The following is a 27023-nucleotide window of genomic DNA, read 5'->3' as shown; positions in this document are numbered from 1 at the left end:
AAACTTCAAAAAATGTTATCAAGAGCCGGGCAGGTTGTTTCCCTACTTTATTTCTCTCGTTGAGACAATTGTTCACTTTGCATAAATTCCCACAGAAGTGCAGGGGTAAAGAAAGTAATGTGTGAGCAAGAATGTGTGAGCGGTACTTCCATGTGCAACAACAGAAACCTAATCACTGTGCTGTGCATAGGCCTACTCAGTAAGTGTGACTGGAGTGACTGTTGCCACAAGCTGTTGGAAACATTCCAGCATCCAATCTCTTTCCTCTATTCTATTTTTGAAAGATTGTACTGTTCTATTCCAAATTCTACAATGCAGTACGAACCGCCAGTTACACCATCAGTATCATGTAATATAATTAGAATTCAATTTCTGCGTGCCACAGTACAATCTTACCTTTTCCGTGGACTGCGCTGTGCCAAAGAAGATGGGAACAAAAGCCAGCCAGATGATGCAGGTGGTGTACATGGTGAAGCCGATGGGCTTGGCCTCGTTGAAGGTCTCGGGGACTCCTCGGCTCTTGACGGCATAGACGGTGCAGGTGACCATGAGGACTATGCTGTAACTCAGGCAACAGATCAGAGACAGGTCGGACATGTCACACTTGAGGACGCCACGCGCCAGCTCTGGGTTGGCAGGCCTCTGCTCCTCGTAGTCGATGATCGTGTGGGGAGGGACCACGGCGAACCACACAAATACTCCTAGAACCTTCAAACACACAAAAACATGTAGAGACAGACACACAATGAATCTGGGGGCCACAATCTGTCATCAACTTAAAGGGTTCTTCATTTGTCCCTGTAGGGGTACCCTTTGACTAACCCTCTGTGGAAAGGGTTCATCATGGAAACCAAAAGGGTTCTTCAAAGGGAAGTACCAAAAATATGAAAAACCTTTTTTTGATACCAAGTACATTTTTTTATATATATATAATATTTTACATAAGGTACCCTTTATAATGGCGTTATAAGGCATCGGTAAAGGCTTTATAGTTTATTTGAGGAGGTAGGAGGAGAGGAGGTGTGGTGGTGGTAGTGGAGTGAGTAGTGAAGAAGATCGTGCCTGTCTGGCTAGTATGCAGAGACAGGAACGCCAATGCTGTCTGTCTGTCTGTCTACACTGTCTGTCAGTTTGCCTGCCTGTTTGTCTACACTGTCTGTCTGCCTGTTTGTCTACGCTGTCTGCTTGTTTGTCTACGCTGTCTGTCAGTCTGCCTGTCTGTCTGGCTATGTTTGTATGTCTGCCTGTTAGTCTATTCTGACTGTCTGGCTAGGCATTCATCTGTTAGCACTGTAAGTACACACACACAGACAGAAACGCCAACGCTCGTCTCGCCTGTCAATCTCAGCTCTCATAATCTGGCCTCAGTCAACCCACTACATTCACAGTGACTAATTCCCAATATGCTGGTTGGTGCTAACAACAAATGCTTAATGAAAGGCTTCTCTGTCATGAAAAAAACTGTCAACATCAGAAGATTTGGGGGGGGGAGGGGTAGATCTATAGCGTTTTCATATGCGAGCAACTAGCGTAACATGCCTGTACTGTATCCCCCCTTCCGCGTATCATCACATATTGGGAATTATACTCTAAATACCTCCTTCCTCAATGAGGAACATAAGCACTCACCTTGATGAGGTCTACATTCACATTGACACTGGATTTCAGGCGGTGAGCATTGACCTTTAACCACTCGTATCTGGTGTATGTGGAAATTGTATTTTCTTCAACAGTTTTAAATTCAGGGTGGAATCCTCACTTGATATCTGCGAGCCTAACTCAAATTATCATGCAAATTTCCCATTTATATCAATGCACGAAAATGCTGCGAATTACGTGGGTGGATCTTGAGTGAGGATACCACCCTGAGTTAGCCTCTTGATTGACTGCATATAAATTCTAGCGGATCTGACATTTGTTCTTTTTCTTGATCCTATTGAATGTACCACTGCTGTCCATAGCTGTCAAAAAGAGACCTTGATCTTGAGGCTTAAAAAGCAGACAAAGGACAAAGATATACCTTACATTATCATAGTAGAAATACTGCACATCAATCCATACATTGACTTTGATCTTCAAAGAGAGGAGGAGGTTTACAGCGTGGGCATCACATCAAACCTGAGCTGAATCTATATGTGACCGACTGGTATCGAACCCTGGAGCTCTGGGTGCCACAAGACTGTTAGCGTGACTGAGCTAAAGCCTAAGCATTAGCTTGGGGGAACTTACTCGGGTCTTCAGGTCCAGGGTGAGGTTCCTCATCCCATGTGTGTAGTTCACCCAGGGCTTACTGAACCACCTCTATTGCATAGTATAAAAGGGATTCCAATACAACCATCATTGCCTCCATTGTCTTACGCTCGTTTCTTAACCGACGGTGTGGAAGGAATCACGTTATCGGTTGTAAGACAATGGTATTGCCCAGTTCTGAGATTTTTCCTTTTATTCACATTTAATTGAGACAGCGGGAAACAGATGAGAGGGATGACAGGACAGAATTGGAATTGAACCACTGGCCATCGGGAGAGAGACTTAGTCTGCATGCGCTAATTCCGGGAGCTTTACCACGACTACTTCGCTCCTCTAGAACCTCACCTGTACAGAGATAAGGATGAACGTGATGGCCAGCTGGGAGGTGGGACTGATGAACTTGGGCGGCGACACCGACTTCTTCCCCTGCTCGAAGATCCGGTAGATCCGGTTGGTCTTGGTCAACATTGCAGAGTAGGTGATGCTCATGCCCAGTCCCAGCAGCAGCCTGCGGAACGCACACACCACGGCGCCGGGCTCGGCAATCATCAGGAAGGTGATGAGGTATATGAGGAAGATCCCCGTCAGGAGCACGTAGCTGAGCTCCCGGCCAGACGCCCGCACGATGGGCGTGTCGTTGAAGCGGATGAAGGTGATGACCACGGAGGAGGTGGCGAGGATGCCCAGGATGGCCAGGAAGACGGGGATGACGGCCCAAGGGGAGTGCCACTCCAGCTTGATAATAGGTGTGGGCCGGCAGGCGGTGCGGTTAGGCGTGGGCCGCATGTCGAAGGGGCACATCTCGCAGGTCAACTCGTCTAACTGGTACTGGTAGCCGTCGCACAGCTCGCAGTGCCAGCAGCAGGGGACGCCCTTCACCATCTTCTTCCTCTCGCCGGGGTTGCAGGGGAAACTGCACACAGAGTCTGGGATTTGACGGTCGCCCCCCGACCACTGCATCTCCTCCACCTGATGGAGAAAGGGGTGGTGTGGGGGGTGGGGATGGGAGAAGGAGAGGAGAGAGAGAGAGAGGGATAGAGACAGAGAGAAAGAGCAAGGGTAGAGAGAAAGGGAGACAACCAGAGAGAGAGAGAGTGTGAGGGTTGTCAAAATGTAGGAACTACCAAACTAGCTTACAAGAGGGCTATGGTTTTACACCTACTGTGTCCTCCGATCATTAACAATATAGGATATGACATCCTGGACATGTACTTCATAAAGTGACATAGAAGTGCATGGATTTACGTTGAGTCTCAGGTTGTTGGTCCATTGGCCAATGACTCTGTATCCAGGATTTGTGGTATTGGACAACTGGTACTGGAAAATGTCATATCGTCCTGGTGCATCTCCATTCTCATTGAACAGAACCCCAGTTCCTGCACTGCCTGTAATGAAAAACACATGAAAAGATGAATGAGTAAAAACCAATAGGGAGAGATTGCACAATATACAGTGCCTTCGGAAAGTGTTCAGACTTTTTCCAAATTTTTCGCTTCACTTTTTCCACATTTTGTTGCGTTATAGACTCAATTTAAAATGGATTAAATTAAAAGAATTTGCCATCACTCCACATACAATACCCCAGAATGACAAAGTGAAAACAAGTTTTTTAGAAATTTCAGTGAATTTATTAAAATTGAAATACAGAAATACCTCATGTACATAAGTATTCAGACCCTTTGCTATGACACTCTTAAAATTAGCTAAAATGCAAAAATGTCATCAACAAATCACTCAGTAAGTTGAATTGAGTCCATGTTAATGCAAGGATAATAGTTCACGTAATTTTGGAATTAATATCTTTGTTTTCATAGGGTCTCTGATTTGCATAGGAATCAATTATACACTGTGTGGATCAGGTTGCCATTACAAACTGAACAAATGGAGAGGAACAAAACTGCTCAGAAATGCAACCCTGAGGCCTGGGGAGACTTCCAAAAATCTACAAAGTTGAATGGTGGAGAGGAAAAAGCATAGTCGATGGGACAACATCATTTCAGTCACTCTACAAAATTGGTCTATAACCAAGTGGCCAAAAATAATGTGTTAATGGAAAATAATCTCTCTCATATCCGTAATTGTGTTTGCAACAATGAATTCAAGTGATACAGCAAAGAAAGTGGCTGGAAATGTGTTTATTTTATTTTACTACAAAGCATTAAGTTTGGTGCAAATCCAGCACATGCAATGCAGTTTCCGCACCACCTCTCGTGTGAAGAATAGTGGTAGCTGCATCAAGTCACTGGCAGGGACTGGGGAGTTTGTCAGGATCAAGACAAAATTATGAAATTTGCTGGTGCGTAATTGATTCCTATGCAAATCAGAGACCCTATAAAAACAAAGATATTAATTCCAAAATTACATTAACTATTATCCTTACATTAAGATGAAATCAATTCAACTTATTGAGTGATTTGTTGATGACGTTTTTGCATTTTAGCTAATTTTAAGAGTGTCATAGCAAAGTGTCTGAATACTTATGTACATGAGGTATTTCTGTATTTCAATTTAAATAAATTTACTGAAATTTCAAAAAACTTGTTTTCGCTTTGTCATTCTGGGGTTTTGTGTGTGGATTGATGGTAAATTACTTTAATTTAATCCATTTTAAATTTAGTCTATAAACACAACAAAATGTGGAAAAAGAAGTCTGAATACTTTCCGAAGGCACTCAAAGGGAGAGAAAGAAGAAAATACTCAACTAACTGTCAAGTAAATCATTCAGTATCTCATTTCATCAATCATTTATGCACAACGCACGTGAAAAGCATGGCTTATGAGAGGTAAAGTAGGGTGCATAACTCTGCATCCTTTAAAAAAAGAGAAAATTATCCTTTTTCTGTTAAACAGACAACACCCGGCTTTGGTAAACAAAGTGACAACTGGAGGAGAGTGTTGCTTATGGTGAAGTGATGAAGAGGATTGGAGGGAATTAAATTCTCAGGGTAGGATGTGATAGCACAGCGTGACTTGAGTGATTTTGTTATGGAGATTGAACACAGTTCTATGCTCTATGGGAGCAGTTGTCTGGACACAGATTAAGAACCAGTAGAAATCTCTGCTTTTATGCAACACAACCCCAACGACTCCCACTTTATGCACATTCCTCAGAGCTTTTTACAGAACTGTCCTGCAACCTACCCAGCTGTTAGACATTTATTGTTCATTCACATAGTATCCTTTTCTGAAATATCACACAACTAACAAGACATTTTCTTTTCATTTCTACACAGTTGGTTCATAACAAGAAGCACATATAAACAGATGGACTCTCTCAGATGTTAAAAAAAGAAATGTAGGAGGCAAAAAGAAATCGACATTAGCATTGTCTGTTGTCAAAGGATGAGTAACTGTTGAATTATCATTAGCTAAATGGAACTGTGTGCTCTGAAGCAGCAGACTTTGCCCACTACTTGCTAGCCGTTTTTCAGTAAACTATGGATGTAGTCTACTGAAGTGTATGATGAACTGTGGGCAGGACCCTGTAGTCACTAGAGATTCTCAGTCCTTTAAGAGGTAAGGAGGACAGCCTGATTAGAAATGCTTGCTTGAAAATAAGGACTTAGCAGGTTCGCTGCAGTAATGCATATTGCTTGTTCAGTTGGCTGCCTTTAGGCATTCCCATCACAGAGTGCGTTCCAGAGACGACAGAGACATGGGCACAGGCACAGAGGGGACGGTCTAAATGGGACTGTTTTCCATAGAAAGCTTTCCTGCCGAAAAAAAGCAGTCGCAGTGGGGGGAAAAACTTTATATTTCCTGAGATGAAGAGGAGGAGGGAGGACAGTGGGGAGGAGGAGAGAGAGAGAGGTAGAGAGGAGAAGAGGGGTTGTGTGCCTGGAGATAGGCATTGGGGACTGCATTGGGGGTGGATTAGAGAGATGTATTCTCGGAATGAGAAGTACTGTAGGATGTCCAATGTGTATCTCCATCAAACACAACGATTCAACTAACCAGCCAAGCCAGTTCCTCCTGAACAGATTCCTGATTTGAAAGACCAACATCACCAGCTTACCTTCTGTCAATTATACTCAATTACTCTTCAATTACAATTCTACTGTGTGTAAGGATGAATGCAAAGATGGACGGATTTAGCATGTTTGTAATCATACAGAAACCATGTGGACTTATAAAGACCTAGACTAAGCCTACATAGACTGAAAAGCATGTTCAATGACTAGGTCTCCATTATAAGTGCAATATAATATAGTCCAGGATTTGGCTCAATCTGGGGTCTGTTCTCATTTCCTTTCGCGTCACTTACGCATGTGGAACTGTGCTTTACACGCCAAACGTGTATATTCCAACGGTCATTGTGCCAACTGCGTGTTTGGGGTGGAGAAACTGACATTTTAGAGGTGTGTCCTATGAATATCAAATCAAACTGTATCATATAAAAACAATACATATAATATGGAATAAAACACTATTAACACAGTGAAATAATGACAATGGTAATGGGGGAGGGAGAGTTGCTACGGCAACCGTATGCAGAGCTAAAAAGGTGAGGTAAATCTAAATCACAGGGGGAGGGAACGTATTCCACAGAAGTGGTGCTCGATAGGAAAAAGCCCTGCCTCCAGCTGTATTCCCTTTTATGCGGGCTACGGCAAGCAGTCCAGCATCTTTGGATCTGAGGGTGTGAATGGGGTTTGATCAGGTCTACTAAATAATCAGGTGCAAGACCATTTAATGCTTGATAAGTTAGAAGCAAGACCTTGTTTTATTAGCAGCCAGCGTAGTGATGAAGGTGAAAGAAGACAGCTCTGAATGTGTTTTTGATGTGTGCATTGAATATGAGTTCAGGGTCAAGGATGACACCAAAATCTTTGACATTATCATTTGGTACACCATTGCAGCCGTCTACTTTTAATGTCATACCTGATATGAGGTGTCTCTGTGCTTTGGAACATAGTAGCAAAATCTCTGTTTTCTCCGAGTTAAGAAGTTGCCAGACATCCAATGTTTTATCTCCACAACACAGGCCTCTAAACGAGAGATGATTGAATGCTCTCCAGGCTTCATAGAGATGTACAGCTGGGTGTCATCAGCATAGCAATGGAAATTTCCGGGTTATATCACCCAAGGGGAGCATGTACACTGAAAGAAATAAGGACTCAAGGACAGAGCCTTGCAAAACACCACAGGTAACGTTGTACCGTTCAGAAGACTGGTCCTGACAAATTGGTGTCTGTCGGCTAAATATGAATGGAACCAGGAAAGTGCATCACCACAAAGGCCAATGTAGTCTCCTAATCTCTTCAAGGGAATCTCGTGACAGTATCAAAAGCGGCACTGAGGTCTAGGAGGACCAGATATGAAACAGAACTGCTATCAGCTGCAAGTAATAGAATATTTATAACTAATATTTATATTTATTTATAACTAATTTTAAACTAGTGCCGTCTCCATTGAATGACGGGGTCTAAAACCAGATTGTAGGGTGTCGAAAATACCTTTGTGGTAAGAAAATGTGTCAACTGCTGGGTTAGGGCTTTTTCAAGTAATTTGGATAGGAATGGAAGATTCTAAATTGGTCTGTAGTTCTTCAGGTCACTTGGGTCAAGACTATGCTTTTGCAGAAGGGGCTTAATGATAGCCAGTTTAAAGCAGCTTGGCACACAGGGAGAGGGAAGCATTAATAATTTTCAAAATAGGATCACCAAGCACCGGGAGGAGTTCTTTAATTAGCTTGGTAGGAATGAGGTCAAGAATGCAGGTAGATGTCTTGGAGGAGGTGACTAGTTTAAAGTGTCGCTCCTGGGTTATGGGTCTAAAGCAGTCAAGGGTGAATTCACGGACTGGTTCATGGTGTGCCTGCAGAGATGAGGCATCGGTGGGGTATGTATATTCCCCTGTTGGGAAACCAGAGAAGAAAGAAAGACTGTTTATTTGCCATGCAATCAATTCACATCAATTGTTGAAATGGGTCTTTTTGCACACCCCCCCTCCGAGACAACACACGCACACCCCCCCAGGGAGAACAGAGCACTGGGCTCTGGGCACAGGGTCAGCCAAGTCAGCGCCCCTGGAGCAATTCGGGGTTAAGTGCCTTGCTCAAGGGCACAACGTCAGTGGTAGGGACCTGGATATGATGCCAGCAACCCTCCAGTCACCAGCTCACATCCAGATCCCTCCTGGAGCGGGGGGGGCCGGCCTCTTTAACCTCCAGGCTACCTGCGTGTTGATATGTCCTATGATGTGTTGCTAATGTCTCCATAGTTCACCATCTTACAAACTGCAGAATGTAAACAAACTGGAAATCATATGAGGTGGGATTAGAAAGCCCAACTGCGGAAATTCTAATGGGCTTGTTCACTCGGCTCGAAGCACCTGGCTTTGAGCACTAGCTGGCAGTGCTTTGGCATGCACTGGCACTGCTGTCGTAAAGTGGTTAGTTGGAACTTTGCTTATGGGCAAACTGGTACTGTATGTAGTGTATAGCTACACTTTCTGCAGGACTTTATGGTTGTGAGCAGTGCAGCTGCCATACCAGGCGGTGATGCAGCCGGACAGGATGCTCTCAATAGTGCACTGGTAAAAGTTTGTGAGGATCTGGGGTGACAGGCCGAATTTCCTCAGCTGCCTGAAGAAAAACAGATGGCGTGCTGTCTTGATGAACTGTGTGGGTGTGGTGTGATCATGTTAGATCCTTAGTGATGTGGACACCAAGAAACCTGAAGCTGTTGACTCTCTCCACCTAAGCCCCACCAACGTGGATGTGGACGTGCCCCTCCCTCTGTTTCTTCCTGAAATCCATGATCAGCTCCTTGGTTTTGCTGACATTAAGAGAGAGATTATTATCTGACCACCAGTCAGTCAGGACATTTATCTCATCCCTGTCGGCTGACTTGTCGTTGTTGGAGATCAGGCCAACCACGGTGGTGTCATCAGCAAACAAAAAAAAAAGGAATTTAGCTTGTCGAGGAGCGAAGCGACAGTGTCCAGATTGCTTGGTATCCCTTTATAGTCCGTAATAGTAAAACTTTATAGTCCGCCACATCCCTCTCATGTCAGAGCCTTGGCACTGAGATTAAATCTTGTCCCTGTAATTCCTCTTAGCACCTCTGATGGCTTTTTGGAGGTCGGATCTAGACTTCGAGCCTTCAAGTCCCCGGAATTGAATGTGGTGGTACGTGCTTTCAGCAAGGCACGGATGTCACTGTTAATCCATGGTTTTTGGTTGGGCAATGACCGTTCTGTACTGTGACAGTAGGAACAATGTCGTCTATACAATGCTTGATGACACCTGACCAGAGTAAGTGAAAACATTGATGTTGTGAGTGGATCATTCCAATCCACACAATCAAAACATCCCTGAAGCATATCCTGAGTTAGCTCACTCCAGCACTGCGTGACACTGGTGGCGCTTGCTTTAGGCTCTGTCTGTAGGTCAGCAGGAGCAGACCAGAGGTCAGATTTGCCGAAGGCAGGGCGAATCTGCGCTCTGTAACTATTCCACCAAGGAGTGTAACAACGGTCAAGAATGTTATTGCCATGCGTGGGACCCTATGTTCCTTCATTTTCTCCCCTTACTTGACTAGTCCAAAACCCTTACATGAGGAATGTTGATCTACTGCTGGGAACAATATAACAATATATATATATTTAGTCCTAGCCAATGAGAAGATTAATCATAAATTCTGTGATATATCCTGAAATGGATAAACTGGTGGTTTTCAAAGCACCTGTGAAATTGTCTCAATCCCAAGTCACATCCCAACCCAACTGAGCCAACAGTGTTTAGATTTACACAGACCATTGGGAAATCTACTCATCTCATCTGGTTTAGAACAGCTTGACTGTGGAACAATGACACTCATTAAAACCAGATGAAATGAGTCTGTCAGTGTTGCCAGTCAAAATATGAATAAAGCATGCTGACAAGATCTGAGCTAATCAACTTGAGATAGGTTTTGGATATGAATAGTAACTGATAGCACACCAGCCTCCTTTGAATTCTAAAAACCTCCTCAGACACCCAATTAGACTCAGGTGTGGCCAATTACGACACAACACACCTGATTCCACTCAAGGCAGTATGTAAGATCAGTGTAATTTGGTGGGAGTTCTTTGGCAGGAGGCCAAAGACTAGGCTGCTTCTGCATTTGCTTAGATTGCAGACTACAGCTGGTATGCTGGGGTGCAAAGTTTTCTTCCAATTAGTCATTTTCTCTTCATTTCAAGTACTAAAGGTCTTTATTTTATTATTATTTTGTTAACATTTTGTATCTGTATCTTTTGTGCAACAATGATGTGGTTACCACACATAAGGCTGGAATCTATCTATAAATTAGCCTGTTATGGTTGCCATAAGTAAACCAAATATTGGCCACAATACAACCATAAGTGGGCCTTATCTGGTTGCAGTACAGTTGCCAGATCTTGACCACAATTTGAGTACAACAGGGCCAGATCTGGTTGCCATAACTAAGCCAAATCTGATTTCCATAACTAAGTCAGGCCGTTGCCACAAAAAGGCCAAGCCTGGGCCAGAATGTTTGTTCCCTTGGCCAGAAGTGGACTGGCTCTGGTGGCCATACCTAAGCCCAATCATCACCATGAAAAGGCCACATCTTGGTCGGTATGTGGATGTGGCCCAGTCACCTCTTGGAATGATGATCCAGAAGTAGGCCAGGTCTGGTTTCCAAAACTAATGTCCTTAAAATCCTTTGCCACACAAAAGCCAAGCCTCTGCCAGAATGTTGATGTGACTAATGTAAGATATTAGTGTACATGCAATACATAATAATACATACAGTGCCTATAGAAAGTCATCATACCCTGTGAAATCTTTACCTTTTGTCACATTACACCCTGGAAATTAAAATAAATCAAATCTAACTTTTTTGAGCTGTATGTACATATTATAACCCTCATCATCAAAGTAAAAATAAAAAATGATGGACAATTATTAAAAATTAATTAGTGAAATACCTGGTTTGGTTAAGTGATCAGCCCCTTAGAGTATACATTATAAACTTGCTCAGGTGCAACCAATCAACTTCCAGATCAAACACCAGGCTAATTGCCCCCCACCTGACATCAATTGTAGTGGTTTTGATTACTTCAGAATAAAACCAGCTGTTTCTTGAGGATTCCACTACTAGAAGTGCATGGTTAGAATTCACCATGGTTGGAAAAGTACTTTCAAAAGGCCTCTGGGATAAAGTTGTAGGAAGGCACAAGTTAGATGAAGGCTACAAAAAGATTTCGAAGGCTTTAGCTATCCCTCTGAATACCAGGAAGGCGTATGGCATCACCAACACCTTGCCTAGATCAGGCCGTCCGTGCAAACTGGATGACCGAGCCAGGAGGACATTGATCAGAGAAGCTACCAAGAGGCCAAAGGCAACTTTGAAGGACTTACAAGTCTTTATGGCTGGGACTGGTCTGTCTGTGCATGTGACAAAAATCTCACAAGCTTTACACAAAGCTGGCCTGTATGGCAGGGTAGCAAGAAAGAAGCCTTTTCTGAAAAAGTGCCACACTCAGTCTCGTTTGTGCTATGCAAAAACACACCTGGAAGATTCTGTTGCCATGTGGAAAAAGGTTTTTATGGTCAGACGAGACTAAGATTGAACTTTTTGGACTGAACTCCAAGCGCTATGTTTGGCGAAAACCAAACACAGCACACCACCCAAAACACACAGAATTTGACTGAACTCAAACAATTCTGCAAGGAAGAATAGGCAAATATTCTCCAATCTAGGTGTGCAAAGCTAGTAGAGACATATCCAAACAGATTGATGGCTGTAATTGCAGCAAAAGGTGGCTCTACAAAGTATGAAATCAGGGGACTGATGACTTTTCCAACCCTGTTATTCTTGTTTTTATAAATTTTCAGAACTGTCGCCTTTTTTTTTAATGGGTTTTGATTTCAGGCTGTATGACAAATATAGTAACTATTTCAAATAGATATGATGACTTTCTATAGGCACTGTATAATGGCCTCACCGTTAAAGTTCACAGAACGGATATAGCTGAGCAGCATAGGTCCCTCCACAGGATCCATCTTGTCACAGACACCTGTGGCGCCAGGGCACAGGTCCAGGTGCATGCTGTGTATGGCGTGGGCCATGGCATAGACCGCATCGATCACAAACTGTACCTTTCCCTCCTGCTCATAGTGAGAGTCTCTGCTTATCCTCTCTTCGCCTAGGAGAGGTAGAGAGAGAGAGAGAGAGAGAGAAAATCCAGTCCATTACTGCCTCTGGTCAGAGTCTGTATCACTAGAAAATGTAGTGATATTCATATAAAATAATATTCAATGCAATGTTCTTCTTACCTGTACATTTCTTCTTTTCACTGTCTATTTTGATGCCTGGCCGAGTCAGTTTGCACCGGAAATCGTCCTCCCAGAATTCAGCAAACCAGATGTTCCTGCGGTTGTTCTCTAAAGACCTGGAGGTGAAGTACTGGTCGAACCCTGAGCCACGGGGACACAAAACAGCCATGCAGCGATTATTTACTTGAAATAGCAAAGTTTCCCAACTTAAATGAAAACAATAAAAATGCCATGAAATGAGATATGATTTGTGATCCAATAACCACACTAGGGGGCTTTAAACACTACAGGGTTTGACCCGAAGCATACTGTGCTGGCAGATATTTTCCTTTCACGTCCCTTTTTAGCACTGTTTCAGCATCTATGATAGATGTGCAACCAAGCTAGACCAGTGCAGCTCAGCTCGGCTCAGCTCTGTAGTGTGTATTAGGGTAAGCATACCATTTAGAATGAAACAATGTATTGGTCATGCATTCTCTAGCAGTATGCAGATGTGGATATTGCAACACTGCCGTTCATCGGGTGGGTTAGGTATACTGTACCATCAATAGAGGCTCTTTTGGGCAGAATGGTGACAGCTCCCTCGGCTACGTCCTCCTGGTCTAGAATAGGAGAGCTCTTGGCACCCCAGCTGTCGGAACCCACAAACTGGAAGTGACCTGTGAGATTGGCCTTCTTGGCTGATTCCAGAACCCGTCTAGATTAGGGAGGGAATGGAAGGGAATTAAAGGGATAGGTCACTATTTGACACCTTATGGTAAGATGGGTCTTTACCTTAAAGTGTCAATCTGGGATTCATACATCCATTTTGGGGCTTTTAAATGAATGATATACAGCCATTGATTCATGAAAATATATTATGCATGTCTCATGAGATTAATTCAATTTAGTCTTACCTCATCAGAACCTAAAATATATGCTTGTTTTACACAATTGTTGGTAAACAATGTTCTTGTAAACAAACATGTTTCAAAACATGGTTAAAACTATCATTTTGATCTCATGTATGGTCAGTCTTTGTATCTATAGCTCTGTTATTTCTCCAGTCCCATCCCACAGCTGTTGCCACAAAAAGTGGTGGGGAGACTTTGTTTTGTTATTGTTAGAATCCCAAATTGCCAATTTAAGGTATATGGTGTAAAATAGTGAACTATCCCATTAAACTCAAGAAAACTGGTTTTCTATGCTATCATTTATATATATATGATCGTAAATGCACAGTGTGTGTTGACAGTCTCTTAAAAGCCCACATGGGCTTGGCACCGTTAAAGGTGTAAGATTTAAATAAACTCGTCAAATCTATCTATCAATCAATCCATCAAATCAGTGATCTGGACTAAACCAATGAAGGATAGGCTTTTTGTCACCAACTTACATTTGTACATAGAATATTTTAAATGTGGCAACCATTCATTGAATTCAAATTCTATGGTAACGACACTCTCTGCTTGCATATGGATGTCAAGAGCATTGTTGTAATAGTTGATAATAATATGATGTTATCTCATTTGATATCTACACTATTTAGAACCATAAAGGATTCTTCGGCTGTCCCTGTGGAAGAATCCTTTGAAGAACCTTTTTCGGTTCCTTGTAGAAACCTTTCCACAGAAGGTTCTAAATGGAATCCAAAAGGGTTCTACAGTATATGGAACCTATAGTGGTTCTTCAAAGGGTTCTCCCACAGGGACAGCTGAAGAACCTTTTAAGAATCCTTTTTTATAAGAGTGTACAGTGTAGTAGCCCTGAAAAGAGAGTTTATCAAGAGTGTTCAGAAACAGTTACATCAAAGGTTTCAACCTGCAATGATAATCAATCAAGTTACTTAGGTGATTGAGAAGTGCACCGACTGTAGTTGTGGGTAGCTTAAATCTTATCACAGAAGATGAATCTTTAAATTAATCTTTAGGCGATTTACATAGTGCCACCTGACTGCTTCTTATTCCATCTGGTGTGTTTATGTATGTACTGTATAAGAATAACAGGGGGACAGGACTGCTTTCAGGCACAGGTGTCTGTCTTTGTCAGTCAATCACGAGGGTTTGTTGCATATGGAGAAGAATCTGTTGGACAACAACATACGGTACTGTTTGTAACGCTTGCTTAACTGTCATCCCTGCAGTGAACACTCTTAGAAAATAGGTTCTACCTGTACCTAAAACCAAAATTCTTTGGCTTGTCTTTGTAGGGGAAGTCTTTTTTTAGTTCTACCACAAACCGTGTTGGGTTCCATTTAGAATCTGTGAGGAGAGTGCAGATACAGTCAGAGGAAAATGGCAAGGAGAAATAAGACAATATGGGAAGTATTGGTTGTCAAATGAAAAACAAAAGAATTTGATTCTGTCATACACTATGTTTACAGAGGTTTGAGTCTGTAACACACTTGAATGGCTGTGGTATCCATGCAGAATGGGGAGACAAGCTGCAGTAAAATACATCAGTCATCCAATACATTGACTAACGCACCCGTGCCCTTGTAAACCACAGCCATTTAAAAGAAATGGACCACTGACTCTGTCATGACATCTATTTCATAATTTTCAAATGTCCTTATTCTGATTCAACGGTACATTTGACTCATATTTTAATGGGAGAATACAACATATGAGTATACTTGTGTGTATGGGGGAAAGGGTGCTGGTTATTTTTCTTTCTAGAAGACCTACGGTTCAGTTACATTATACAAGGGTACTTGTATATATTCACATTAAGTTAATCTAACATCTACTTCTCCACTCAGGCTTCAATCAAACAGATCTATATTGATCATTATATATATTGATAGTCTCTCACACAGATCCTCAATCAATGCATTTTTAAGCATAGCTCCACAGTAACTTGAGCTTAGGACAGGAGCATAGGTTTCATTAGGCATTGGTGGGACATGTCCCACTCACTTTTAGAAAATTGTATTCCCCCCCACACTTTTTATCCAATAGATTGCATTTAAAATCCAAATTATAAGTGATTAGAGGTGATTTTGGCATAATGGTAAAGGTAAAATTTGGTTCTTTTCTACCTAACTTAATCTCCAGGACATCATTATGGACCAAACCAAGACCGGATCAGGATGTTCTTACAACCATTATCTCCTCATGTTCCTCAGGTCTCTAGAGGACGTACATAGTCATTGGTACATTCTGGGGACCTTTGAAGAACTTCTAGAACTTCTTTATAACTCTCCATTCTCAGGACATATTTACGCTTGTTTATAGTTAGGATTTGAAAACATAACTAATTGCGATCAACTAAATTATTTAAATTATCGAAATTGGATTCTTTAGAAGCTAATAATCATTCACATTCTGAGCATTGAAGAGAGGCAATTCCAAATTAAATACCTTGATATTTGACTTACCTCTGTTCTAGTGCTATCTAGTATCACTGTTATTTTATATACTGTCTATAGAACTCTTTTCATCTGTGATAACAATTACTCTGGGCATTGTTTTTGATGTCCTTTACAGAAAATGAACTTTAAATGGCAATCAAATTCTGAGGGAGGACTCCCTGACACACAGAAGTGTGTCCCCCCACATATAAAATCAAACATACATCCATGTCTTTGAATTCACATGGGCGTTGGTGGTTATATTTATGCTTCTATTCCTCCTTTATACTTAATGAAATATGCCACTTTCAGTCCTTTCACTTAGACTTCTGAGCTTAATTCATTTGAAGACTCTCTCTCTTGTCCCAATTACGAGTGAGTCACCACTGCGGAATGGTATAATCTAACATGCTGCTCTCGATGGGATCACTTTTACATTTTTTATTGAACCTTTACGCAATGCTTATTCACAATGACGGCCTGGCCAGTGGCGATTAAAAGTACAAAATACAGTGACAACATTACAAGAAAGATATCACAACACAGAAGGACAGGGCCACCTGACAAAAAACATAAGTCGATACGAAACAGTTATATCACAAGACAAAACGCACCATCACAATACAGAGGGAAAGAAATATGTTGCAATTACTTGATGTCATCCTCGTTGGCGAAGATGATGACCCCACGGGCATTGGATGTCTCCATCAGCCTTTTAATGATCTTGTCAAACTCTCCTGGCCTAGGTTCACGCGGGATCTTCAGAGACTGAGCGATGCACACACCTGTGTCGAGGAAAGAGACACGGACATTGATGTTGATACTGAATGAAAGGACATATGAAATATGAAAATATGAATGAGAATAAAACATGATGGCTACGGTCATCAAAGCAACAAGGCGTTGTCCACAGAGAGAGGAAGGGATAGACTTCACAATGGTTGTATTTTCACAATGTTCGGAAGCACTCGAGAAACCTTGCCTGAGACCTAACCCTAGGCTTACGGGCTAAGGCAGTGAGTGTGGTGGCAAGCGGGATACCCAAGTACAATCCTAGTCCGGTTGCATACATACAGTATTTTCCCACGTTCATTTCCCACGTTCGTTTAACCAACATTACAGAAGAGCATTTGACATCACACTACAGGTAGGAGAAGAGAGCGTTGGTTTGTTTGACTGTACCTGCCTCTCGAGAGGTCTGGACGAAGGCATCAACTCCACTCTCTCCATAATTCCCCTCTGAAGCCAGCGTGGAGACATAGTTCCAGCCCATGGCCTTGACGATGTCCACCATGGCCTGGGCCTGGTAGGAGTCCGGGGGCACCACGCGAGAGAAGAAGTCGTACCGGTTGTTGTCACTCAGCTCTGGGGCTGTGGAGGCATAGCTGATCTGAGGGATCTACAGTTACGGAGAGAGAGAAAAGAGAGAAGAGATGAATGAGTTACAGAAGGAGGAGAGAAGACACTTTAGAGGTTGTTGTCACTCAGCTCGGGGGGATCTAGAGGGAAACAGAAAAGGAAGTCAACAGGTAGTTGTGGCAGATATGATTTGGAATTGTGATGAGTAACCCTGCTTAAGACTTGTACTGTCAGCCTAGATGTAGGCCTCATAGTACGAGGATGTCCTCTTGGTACACCGGCATACGTCTGGGTCACCCATGCATGAAGTCCCCGGTTCAATCCCCACCGGTTACATAGTACAGTTGGTAATAATATATAAGTCTAGCACACTTTCATCTTAACTGCAATGTCACATTAGATGTGTGTAAACTCTATTTATTAATTTCCTTTAGGATTTACACTCACTGAACACTTTATTAGGAACACAATACTAATACTGGGTATGGCCTCCCTTTGCTCTCAAAACAGCCTCAATTCTTCATGCCATTGATTCCACAAGATGTTGGAAACATTCCTTTGAGGTTCTGGTCCATGATGACATGATTGCATCACGCAATTCCTGCAGATTTTTCAGGTGCACTTTCAAGCTGTGAATCTCCCGTTCTACCACATCCCAAAGGTGTTCTATTGGATTCAGATCCGGTGACTGGAAAGGCCACTGAGAACACTGAACTCATTGTCATGTTAATGAAACCAGTTCGGGATGACTTTTGCTTTGTGACATGGTGCATTATCACGCTGGAAGTAGCAATTACAAGATGGGTAAATTGTGGCCATGAAGGGATGCACATGGTCAGCAACAATACTCAAATAGGCTGTGGCATTCAAGCGATGATTGATTGGTATTAGCGGGCCCAGAGTGTGCCAAGAATACATTCCCCACACCATTACACCACCTCCACCATGAGAAGGTGTACAGGTTCCTAATAAAGTGTTCAGTGAGTGTACATTATTCACTCTTACATGTTTTGAAAATATATGCATGCATACCACACATTGGCATGTACTGTATGAGTTCAAAGCCGTTTAGTAATATCAGGAGTTCATTGTATAGGATCGCTATTGCCTCACATTGATCCAAAAACTAACTGATAAAACTACAGTATATTTGTCAATGGACAAATTGACAGTATGCTTCCTCCCCAAGGTTCCCTCTGCTTGTATAATAATTTAAGCCTCACGGTCACTCCAGTAAGTGCTATCTAGTTATTTGAAAATGTTGGGGGGGGTTTTGCCAGTAATTGATTCAGAGTGAGGGAAAAGATAGAGAGGGACAGAGGGATGGGAAAAGAGAAAGAAGGAGAGAAAAGAGAGAGGACCATTTGACAGATTATCTTTTTTTTTGTGTCAGTTCAGGTTCAGTAATTGATTCAGAGCGAGGGATAAAGGTAGAGAGGGACAGAGGGATGTGAAGAGAGAGAAGGAGAGAAAAGAGAGAGGACCATTTGACAGATTATCGGGGAGGATTAGAGGGGTTTTTAGTCAAATTAAGTTAAGCACAGACTGAGGGACAGAGAGAGCGAGCGAGATCAAGAGACGTGGCGTTGTCATTTCTCAGCTTTGCCCCACACACACACACACACACACACTTACACACTCCACGTGTGTGCACCATCCCCCAACAGAATCATTGCAACAACATGTCTACCCTAGCAGAAACACCTGCTCATTGCATGTATTAATTAAAGGCTATGTTAAACTAGAGAGGTGAAAACAAGTCCTACTCTTTAACTAAAGAACGAATCATATTTGTTAATGAATTCCTGAACATTCTCACATGGTAAAGGATCAGTCCCTACAGCTGAAATACTGTCTGACCAACGAGACTCAGAGAATCAGAGAATTTCACTTTCATTCAGCTGAGAGACCCAGATTCAAATCCAGTGTTTTAATCACCATAGTGGTTCCTGTCTCAATCCCACTGTTGTTGCTCTGTCTGCAAAAAACACACCCTCCATCCGTACCTTCTATCTATCTATCTATCTATCTATCCATTCGTCCACCAGTCCGATCCTTCCTCCTATACTTATCTATTTGTGTCTGTCTGTCTTTCTTCCTGCCTGTCTCTATCTCTCTCTCTGCATGCCTGTTTGCCAGCCTGCCTGTTAGCCTGCCAGCCTGTCTGTCTGTCTCCCTTCTTGCCCGTTTGTTTGTCTGCCTGCCTGCCTGCCTGCCTGCCTGTCTGCCTGTCTGTGTCATGACTCAGTTAGCAACACACGTGAAGCATGATTTTTAGCCATAACATGGAGTTCATGTGATCCTCTAAAACCTTGCGGTGGTCTTCATATTACCAAAAGTTCAAAGTATTATCATGAGGCAAATGACGCTTCCCCAAGCAATGGTTATGATAATCATTACACTGTAGTATAGAACTAATTAGGGCTCTCACTCACAACTCAAAACAGCCCCTGTACTATTATGCTCAAGAGGGACTTTTCCACAAGCACTTTGAGCAACATAGAGCGTTTTTTGTTATCCCACAAGAGGAAAAAGGACTGTTCCTTATCCCACTTGTGTACTGCCAAGAAATACTCAGCTGCACTACGTTATAACTGCAAAGCAATTAGTGAGTCAATATATAACAGCATGTTAACACAATGTTGCTATTTCAGTTCTTAATGTTACAACAGTACACAGGTATTAGAGCAACTTGATTTAACGTGTCAAAGAAATATCTTGAAATCCAAAAATAGATATGCACATCCTTAACTTATGGGCCCTCCAAAAATCCCACACACGGAATCTGCTGGTCCCAAGTGCTTTATTTCACCACAAAACAAAGTTTTGGCCAACAGGTACAGTAGCCTTCATCAATAATGTATTTTACACACCACCCTGAGTTGACAGAACCTTAGTACAGAGGACAGAATGGAGTCTGGACTAAACTACGGGAATCAAAGTGATGAAAGACAACGTCGGCACCAGATAATACAGTGACCCTCCATTATGGGGTCATATCACTGCAGGGATTAAGGACTCCGACAGGGCACAGCTAGTTTTCACCGTAACCTTTTTACACTGCTATAAAAAGTACTGTAGCTCGGCCCAGGGATAGAGGAGTGTATTTCCTTTTCAGTCACACAAATTAGCTTTCACTTCAGTTCTTATGGGGCACCTAAGAGCAGAGATAGATGTCAGCTCTCACGGGTTGCCTGCGCCTGTTAACCCCTCTGTTACAACAACACCCTACTTCTGGTTCCACTCCATCATCATCTGACATCTAGCTGGAATTAAATTTCTCTCTGGATATTAAATGGTTACGCTTTTTTGAATTGAGCGAATGAGGGGGCCCCCTTATTTACATGCCTAAATCTCATCCCGTCCTATCCGGGATGGAGATAAAAATCCAGCGGCTCATGATTTTTTAAATGGAATGAAGCTCTATTTAAAGAAGAAGAGGAGCTGCGGCTGTTGTCAGGAGTCATGTATGATTTAGTGACTCTCTCTCTCCAAGGCCCCTCAGCATGGGGGAGTCACTCCAGACGTGGGCGGGACTTACACGGCATGTCAGTCAAACAGGTTCCCTGGAGGGCAGCCAACTGGGCCAGCACCATGATGGACAAGAAGATGATATGTAACACCCTCTCTCACCGAGCAGGTATGCATTAGCGCAGAAGAGCATTCTCCCCACATTAGGTATTGCGTGTGTAGCCGAGGCGTTTGAGGTAGCCCTGCCTGCGACTTCTAAACACAGATATAGCCCTTGTACAAGTGCCACTAGGATGTCCTCTGTGGCATCCCTGCGAGACATCCCCGGTTCAAACTCTGCCAAGACCTGTTTGTTTAGAACTATCATCTCAAAGACACTGGATGGCTAAACCATAGAATTAGAGTGAGAATAGAAATGAGTCATTCAATGTTATGGGCCAAACATACAGTACTGATCGTTCTCCTAGAAGATGCTACTGTATTGAAAACCAATGCACTGTATATGGGAGACAAAACATGCTTTGATCTCAACACTCATTGATGTACTGTAATTGGCGCTTGTTTTCTTGAAGTCTTTGTTCTTTGAATGTTACACTGTGGCAACGGCTTACTCTGCGCACATTATCTTCACTCACCAAGGCCCATTTTTAATGGACCACAAACCTGTAAATTCCACAGTTTAAAAATGCTCCCTGCAGTTCTTCATTCCCAATTTACTTAATTCCCTTAATATATTTTCTCCATCAAACATTTGTTATGGATGGTTAGGGAAATGTATCCTAGAGCAGTGTGTTTTTTGTTCTCTGTCGGTCTCTCTGTCTCTCTCTCTTTCTCTCTCTCTCACACAAACACACGCACACTTTCTCTCCCCATCTCTCTCTCTCTCTCTCTCTCTCTCACACAAATGCACACACATACACTTTCTCTCCCCATCTCTCTCTCTCTCTCTCACTCCCCCTCTCTCTCCCACCCCCTCTCTCTCTTTCTCTCCCTCTCTTTTTGTCTCCCTCTCTCTCCCTCCATGTCTCTATATTTAGCTGGAGGTCTGAGCGGCTGCCAGTGGCTTATTGTCCCGGAAGGCATCCCGAATTCTCTAGCTAACAGCAGCCTGATCCGCTATCAGGCTCCTCAGCCCCCTGCTAAATGGCTTACGGTATTGTGAAGAAAGTGTCATTAAGCTGTACTGCCTGTGACGAGCAGTCATAAGAGGAGAGAGAGCAAGCATAGAGCAAGTAACAGGAGTTCTGTTCTCATCTTCTATAATGCTATGCACTCAGGAGAAGCTGGGAGTCAGTAAACAAAAGAGAAATGGTAAACAGAAAGAATATGAGATGTGGAGAATTCTTTAAAAGAGAAGTCCTGTGGTGACAAGTTACAGACACTTTAAAGGATGTACATCTTGGCTTACTGAAGCCTTCATACAGATTTTATAATAGCTACTCTACATAGAGGCTTCACAAATCATGAAAATCCTTTTTGTCTGGTGTTTTGCCAAATGTTGATATTTTCAGTTCAGCTACTTAATCAACGACTTATATTGAAGTGAAATATTGTGTACAGGCATTGTGTTTATCTGTGACACCTACAAAAAGATCCATTTGTGATATTAAAAAAAAGGGAAAAAAAAGAAAGAAAGAGATGTCCAAATGGAGTATTAGCATGGCCCTGCCACATGAAGTGAATGTTAAAAAGTTGAGTACATGAAGGTGTTCCCTGAACCAAAATGCAATGCTCTTCTCTTCATTAAATAAACATGCTCACAGTGTTCACAAGCACATCCTTCAGAAGAGTCCATGAAGTAGGAATAGAATAATTACGCAACTGCCAGGTTGCCAAAGTCCTGTTCCCTCACTGTGAGTGGGATTGACAGCCCCTGTTTCTGTGTTGGTTTTTTTTCTTACTCCCTGACCTGTTTGTAATCAAAATAAGTGCGGATGACAGTGACTATGCGTGTGGCTGTCTGCCTCTCTCTTTAGCTGGCTCTTTGATAGATTAGAGGACCGGGGACTGACTGGCTGGGCTGAGACAATGCATTTGAGGTCTGTGTGGCTGGCTGGCATATCACTGCTGGGGTTACAATGGACTGAGTGAATGGGCCCTCTTGTCTTGAGAGAGAAAGACTTGGCAGTTACTCTTAGTGTTGGGTCAGTCACAGTCAGGGGGGGGGTGGAGGGCTCAGTGATAGTTCCCTCTCTGCTCACAACAGTTAGCAGACCAGAACTCTGTTTCTGTCCTTGTACTTATTGATTTGAGCGCAGCTCTGATCATATTGACACCATTGACCATATTGTGAGAGAATCTTGTTGGTGTGCATGGTCTGGTTTTAGTGTGGTTTAGATCCTACCTAACTATTTGTTCTACTGGATGGGAAAATCTCAGCTCCCTCCAAGGTCCAGTTTGGTGTTCTGCAAGGCTCAGTACCCGGCCCCTTGCTGTTTTCTTTGCATTTGTTTCCCTTAGGATATATTATGTATCTGAGGTTTGTTTGGCTGGTATACAGTATATAATTGAGTGAGTGAATGGAGAGAAACCTGGCAGCTACTGTTGGTGTTGGGTCAGTAATAAAGGACTGGTGGAGGGCTGATTGACAGTTCCCTCTCCACTCACCACAGTGCAGTAGCCCATCAGAATATGACTGATTCTGATTGTCGTGTTAAAAGATTCACTGGAGCAAGAAACAGCTAGAGTTTAGATTGGTAGACAGGGGCTAATGCACAATTATATCATAGTGTGAATCAAGTTGACATTTTGTGACATTACTTGAGTACTTAATGCTGCTGTATGTCTTCCACAATGATTTGAATCAGCCAAAAGTAGTCTTTTGCTAAATCTCATCTGAATGAATAACAATTAGAGCACCATGCTGTTTGATAGATTAGAGACTGGGTGCTGTACTAGTGATTGACCCAAATTCAAAAGTACTCTTTTTTTATTACTTTCACCAAATCTCATCTGAATGAATAGCAATTAGAACATCATAATGTGCCTATCCTTTAAAAGCTTCACTTTTCTTAAGAACAGGACCTAATGTACATAAGTTATTAACTCACATAAATGTAGACAAATTACTGATAATATTCAACCTTTGTTTTCATTTCATTGAACAACGAACACTCAGTTAGACCGGAGTCCTACCACTTTGTGTGGTTCACTGCTTTTCATCCCTTTAATACCAAATGTTCCTTTAATGAAGGTACATGGGCAATGCTCTGCTGTGCTGCTCCATTGTCCTCGCTCAGTATGAATTAGAAGGGTTTAATTAGTGCTTTGTCTCCAGACAGCTGTCCCCAATGCGCATGTATCGACCCTTTTTTTCAAAATCTATTTTCATTCTTTTCTATTTGGAGGGATAGCTCATTTCTCCTTCTCATAAGAATTACACTCTTGTGTTTGTCAGCTGAATTTTACTTCATATACAGTTCTCTTCTCAGCTGAATAAATTCATGCCTAACTGAAGTCAACAGCCTTTTATAAAGAAAATAGTATTTCTTCAACAGTTTTTTCACCTTGAAATGGATACTACACAGAGAGCAAGTCAGGGAATGCCGCTGACAGATGCCAATTGCATACACACGGTTTACATGATTGTGAATGGTTTTGGTCAACTACGACTAATGTATAATAGCTTGTACAGTATGCATTTGAAAAGGATTTGGCTTTGCCGATGGACTGATGTACAGCAGACGTACTATGCAGTCAGACAAAGGAATGTCGTACAATCAATTTCCCTCTGCCTAGATTCAAAGCTCTGAAAAGCAGTTCCCGAACAACACTGTCCCATTTCACAATTCACTGTCTTATATAAGACCCCATGTAGGATGGGATTTCATTCTAGCGGAGGACCAAGAAAGAGAGGGAAATACTCAGTAAGCTTACAGTAGAGTGCAAATCTGTACATTCGTCACAGAGATTCGACATTTTCTCTTTTCTGGCACCCAGTGTAAGGAGCTCTGGAGTCTGACTGCCAAACACGACCCAGAGAGAGAGAGAGAGAAAGAGAGAATGGGAAACGATGATGGAGTACAGCACCATGCTACTGTGGTACACAAATACAAATAGGCACTTGTTGGCCCTACAAGACACTTGTTTAAACTTTTTTCTGGGTAATTTGTTGACAGTTTTTCTTCGTAACATTTATCTTGCCTTTTAGATCACATCTAGTATAGTCTACAGTATATACAGCAAACTGCAAATGACAAGCGGAGCCCTAGCATAAGAGAGGGTGGTTCTGTTCTCCTCGGGCTTGTAGCTTTGCTCCTCCCACTCCAATGAATTTAACATCTCATGCATGATTCAATTTCTATTTACTTATATACTTGCAATAATGCTCAATCCAATGACGACTTTACACAACGCTACAAAGCACACATTTTGAGTACCTTTAATCATATATTCATTAATTCAGTTTACCATGCATATTCATAATTTGAATGTTAGCTAATTGGTCATATTTGCACACAAGGTTATTTTGTATTGTTACTATTACCGGAGCTCGGACTTTTATTACATTTTTATTTGACTTGATCATATATGTGTTTCATCTTTTATTACATTTTTATTTGACTTGATCATATATGTGTTTCATCTTTTATTACATTTTTATTTGACTTGATCATATGTGTCATCTTTTTGACCCAAAGCATGCTACTGAATACATCTAACTGATAACACATCTTGAAAAGTATTACCACAAATAACACCTGACCTTTTCACTAGAAACTAGATGAGTAAATTCCATGAAGAATCCAACTTGAATGCTTTTTTGTTCTTCGACCCCATTCACACATTCAATTACAGAGCTTATGATATTGGCTCACATTACTCTTCGCCTATGACACGAAGACGCGATGTAGTCGAGATTGGAAACATTCTCGTTTTGTTTCATCGAATGAAAAGTGTGTCGTTATAAATCATCTTCTGTCCAGACACTATCCGGTCCAGGCCAACCCATCCGAGGGAGGACAATAGTGGAGCCTGACGGGTGCTCAGAGTTCTAAACATGATTAGCCACACACTGTCTAAATCCTTATTGTCAATTAACTGCAGCACTTAACTCGGCTGGATGGACTGTCCCACAGCAGGCCCATGTGACTGGGCCCACTCAGAGGGGATTGTGGGAGAGAGGACTTCCCATCAGTGGCATTCATACAGCCAAAGCCTCAGGGTCACACTGACCTCATGGACAGAACACAGCGGCTAAACCTCATACATATTGTATGGATTACTAAATAGAACATGAATAAACTGGTCTATTATTAAACAGTGCCTTGGTTAATCTGAACACTTGTAGGATATTTGAGGGGTAAGACCGACTATATGTCGGGGTGCAACCGAAACAAAGTCTTAATAGGGAGATGTGAATTAATTGCACATGTTAGGCATTGACCTTATATAGAACATGAAGTAACCGGTTACACATTTAAACAACACACAGGTGAATTCTAACCACATGTAGGATATTAACTGGCGTCTCACCTCGAACAGACGCAGCACGTTGGCCACCATGATGGACACGGAGCTTGCGGACGCCCCGATGACCCCGACCACGCGCTCCGGCTTGCGTATGATGGGGGGCTCTCCGTTGGAGCAGCGTATGTCCGAGGTGTCCTTCTGGATGAGGGCCTGGACGAAGGTGAGCGACTGCTCCAGGGCATAGGTGTCTCTGGAGCATGTGTCCAGGATCCTGGCCCCCAGCGTGATGTTGGGCAGCAGCTCCGGGTCACTGTTGATCTGGTCCAGGGCGTACAGCATGGCCTCCATACGGTGGATCCCCTTTTCCTTCTTGATCTCCCCACAGGGCAGGCCGTGGGGTCCCCTGGCGTGGACGGGGAACAGGCCCCCCAGGGTGATGTCCCCTGGGATCTTGATGGAGTGGGGGTGAATGCCATGGTGGGTGGCCCAGGATCCCGGGGGGGTCATCAGGCCCACCCACAGCATCCATAGTAGGAGGTGGCGCCATGTGGTGGTGGTGGAGGAGCGGGAGCCTTTCCAGCTCCATCCTAAGGCCCAGCTCGGGAATGTTCCATATTGGTGGTGATGGTGGGGCGAGGGCAATTGTGATGTCATGGTGCTGGGACTTTTATTGGCACAAGTCTTCACCCTCTACAGAACTTGAGGCACCTGTGAGAGACAGAGCCGAAAGTAAAGAAAGTGGAGCATTTAAGAGGACTAAGTCGTAATAAGACATAATATGATCTATTGAGATTATTGATTCAATTTAAGGCCTTAAATTGCATTTATCCCTTTTTTGGTAGGGGAGGACAGTAGAAAATGGGAAAATAGATATAATTGGAAAGTAGAGGGAACAGAGAGGAAAATATAATG

General features: G+C 42.7%; 1 protein-coding gene across 1 annotated transcript in view; it reads right to left on the bottom strand.

Moving 5' to 3' along the window:
- grm6a (glutamate receptor, metabotropic 6a) overlaps window positions 1-26765 on the bottom strand; it is a gene marked incomplete at both ends in the record, with an annotated part of 28418 nt that extends 1653 nt beyond the window's left edge. Inside the window, 9 exons of the mRNA XM_083676033.1 lie at window positions 397-708; window positions 2596-3219; window positions 3496-3635; window positions 12208-12408; window positions 12539-12679; window positions 13081-13235; window positions 16522-16654; window positions 17052-17268; window positions 26175-26765. Of these exons, the coding sequence (XP_083532159.1) occupies window positions 397-708; window positions 2596-3219; window positions 3496-3635; window positions 12208-12408; window positions 12539-12679; window positions 13081-13235; window positions 16522-16654; window positions 17052-17268; window positions 26175-26765 (2514 nt within the window). The remainder of the gene's footprint in view (window positions 1-396; window positions 709-2595; window positions 3220-3495; window positions 3636-12207; window positions 12409-12538; window positions 12680-13080; window positions 13236-16521; window positions 16655-17051; window positions 17269-26174) is intronic.
- Window positions 26766-27023: the final 258 nt, after the last annotated feature.

The sequence above is a fragment of the Argentina silus genome (genome assembly GCF_951799395.1).
Source record: "Argentina silus genome assembly, chromosome: 8".
Taxonomy (NCBI): domain Eukaryota; kingdom Metazoa; phylum Chordata; class Actinopteri; order Argentiniformes; family Argentinidae; genus Argentina; species Argentina silus.
The sequence above is the reverse complement of the archived record's forward strand: the minus strand, read 5'-3'. Positions and strand labels throughout refer to the sequence as shown.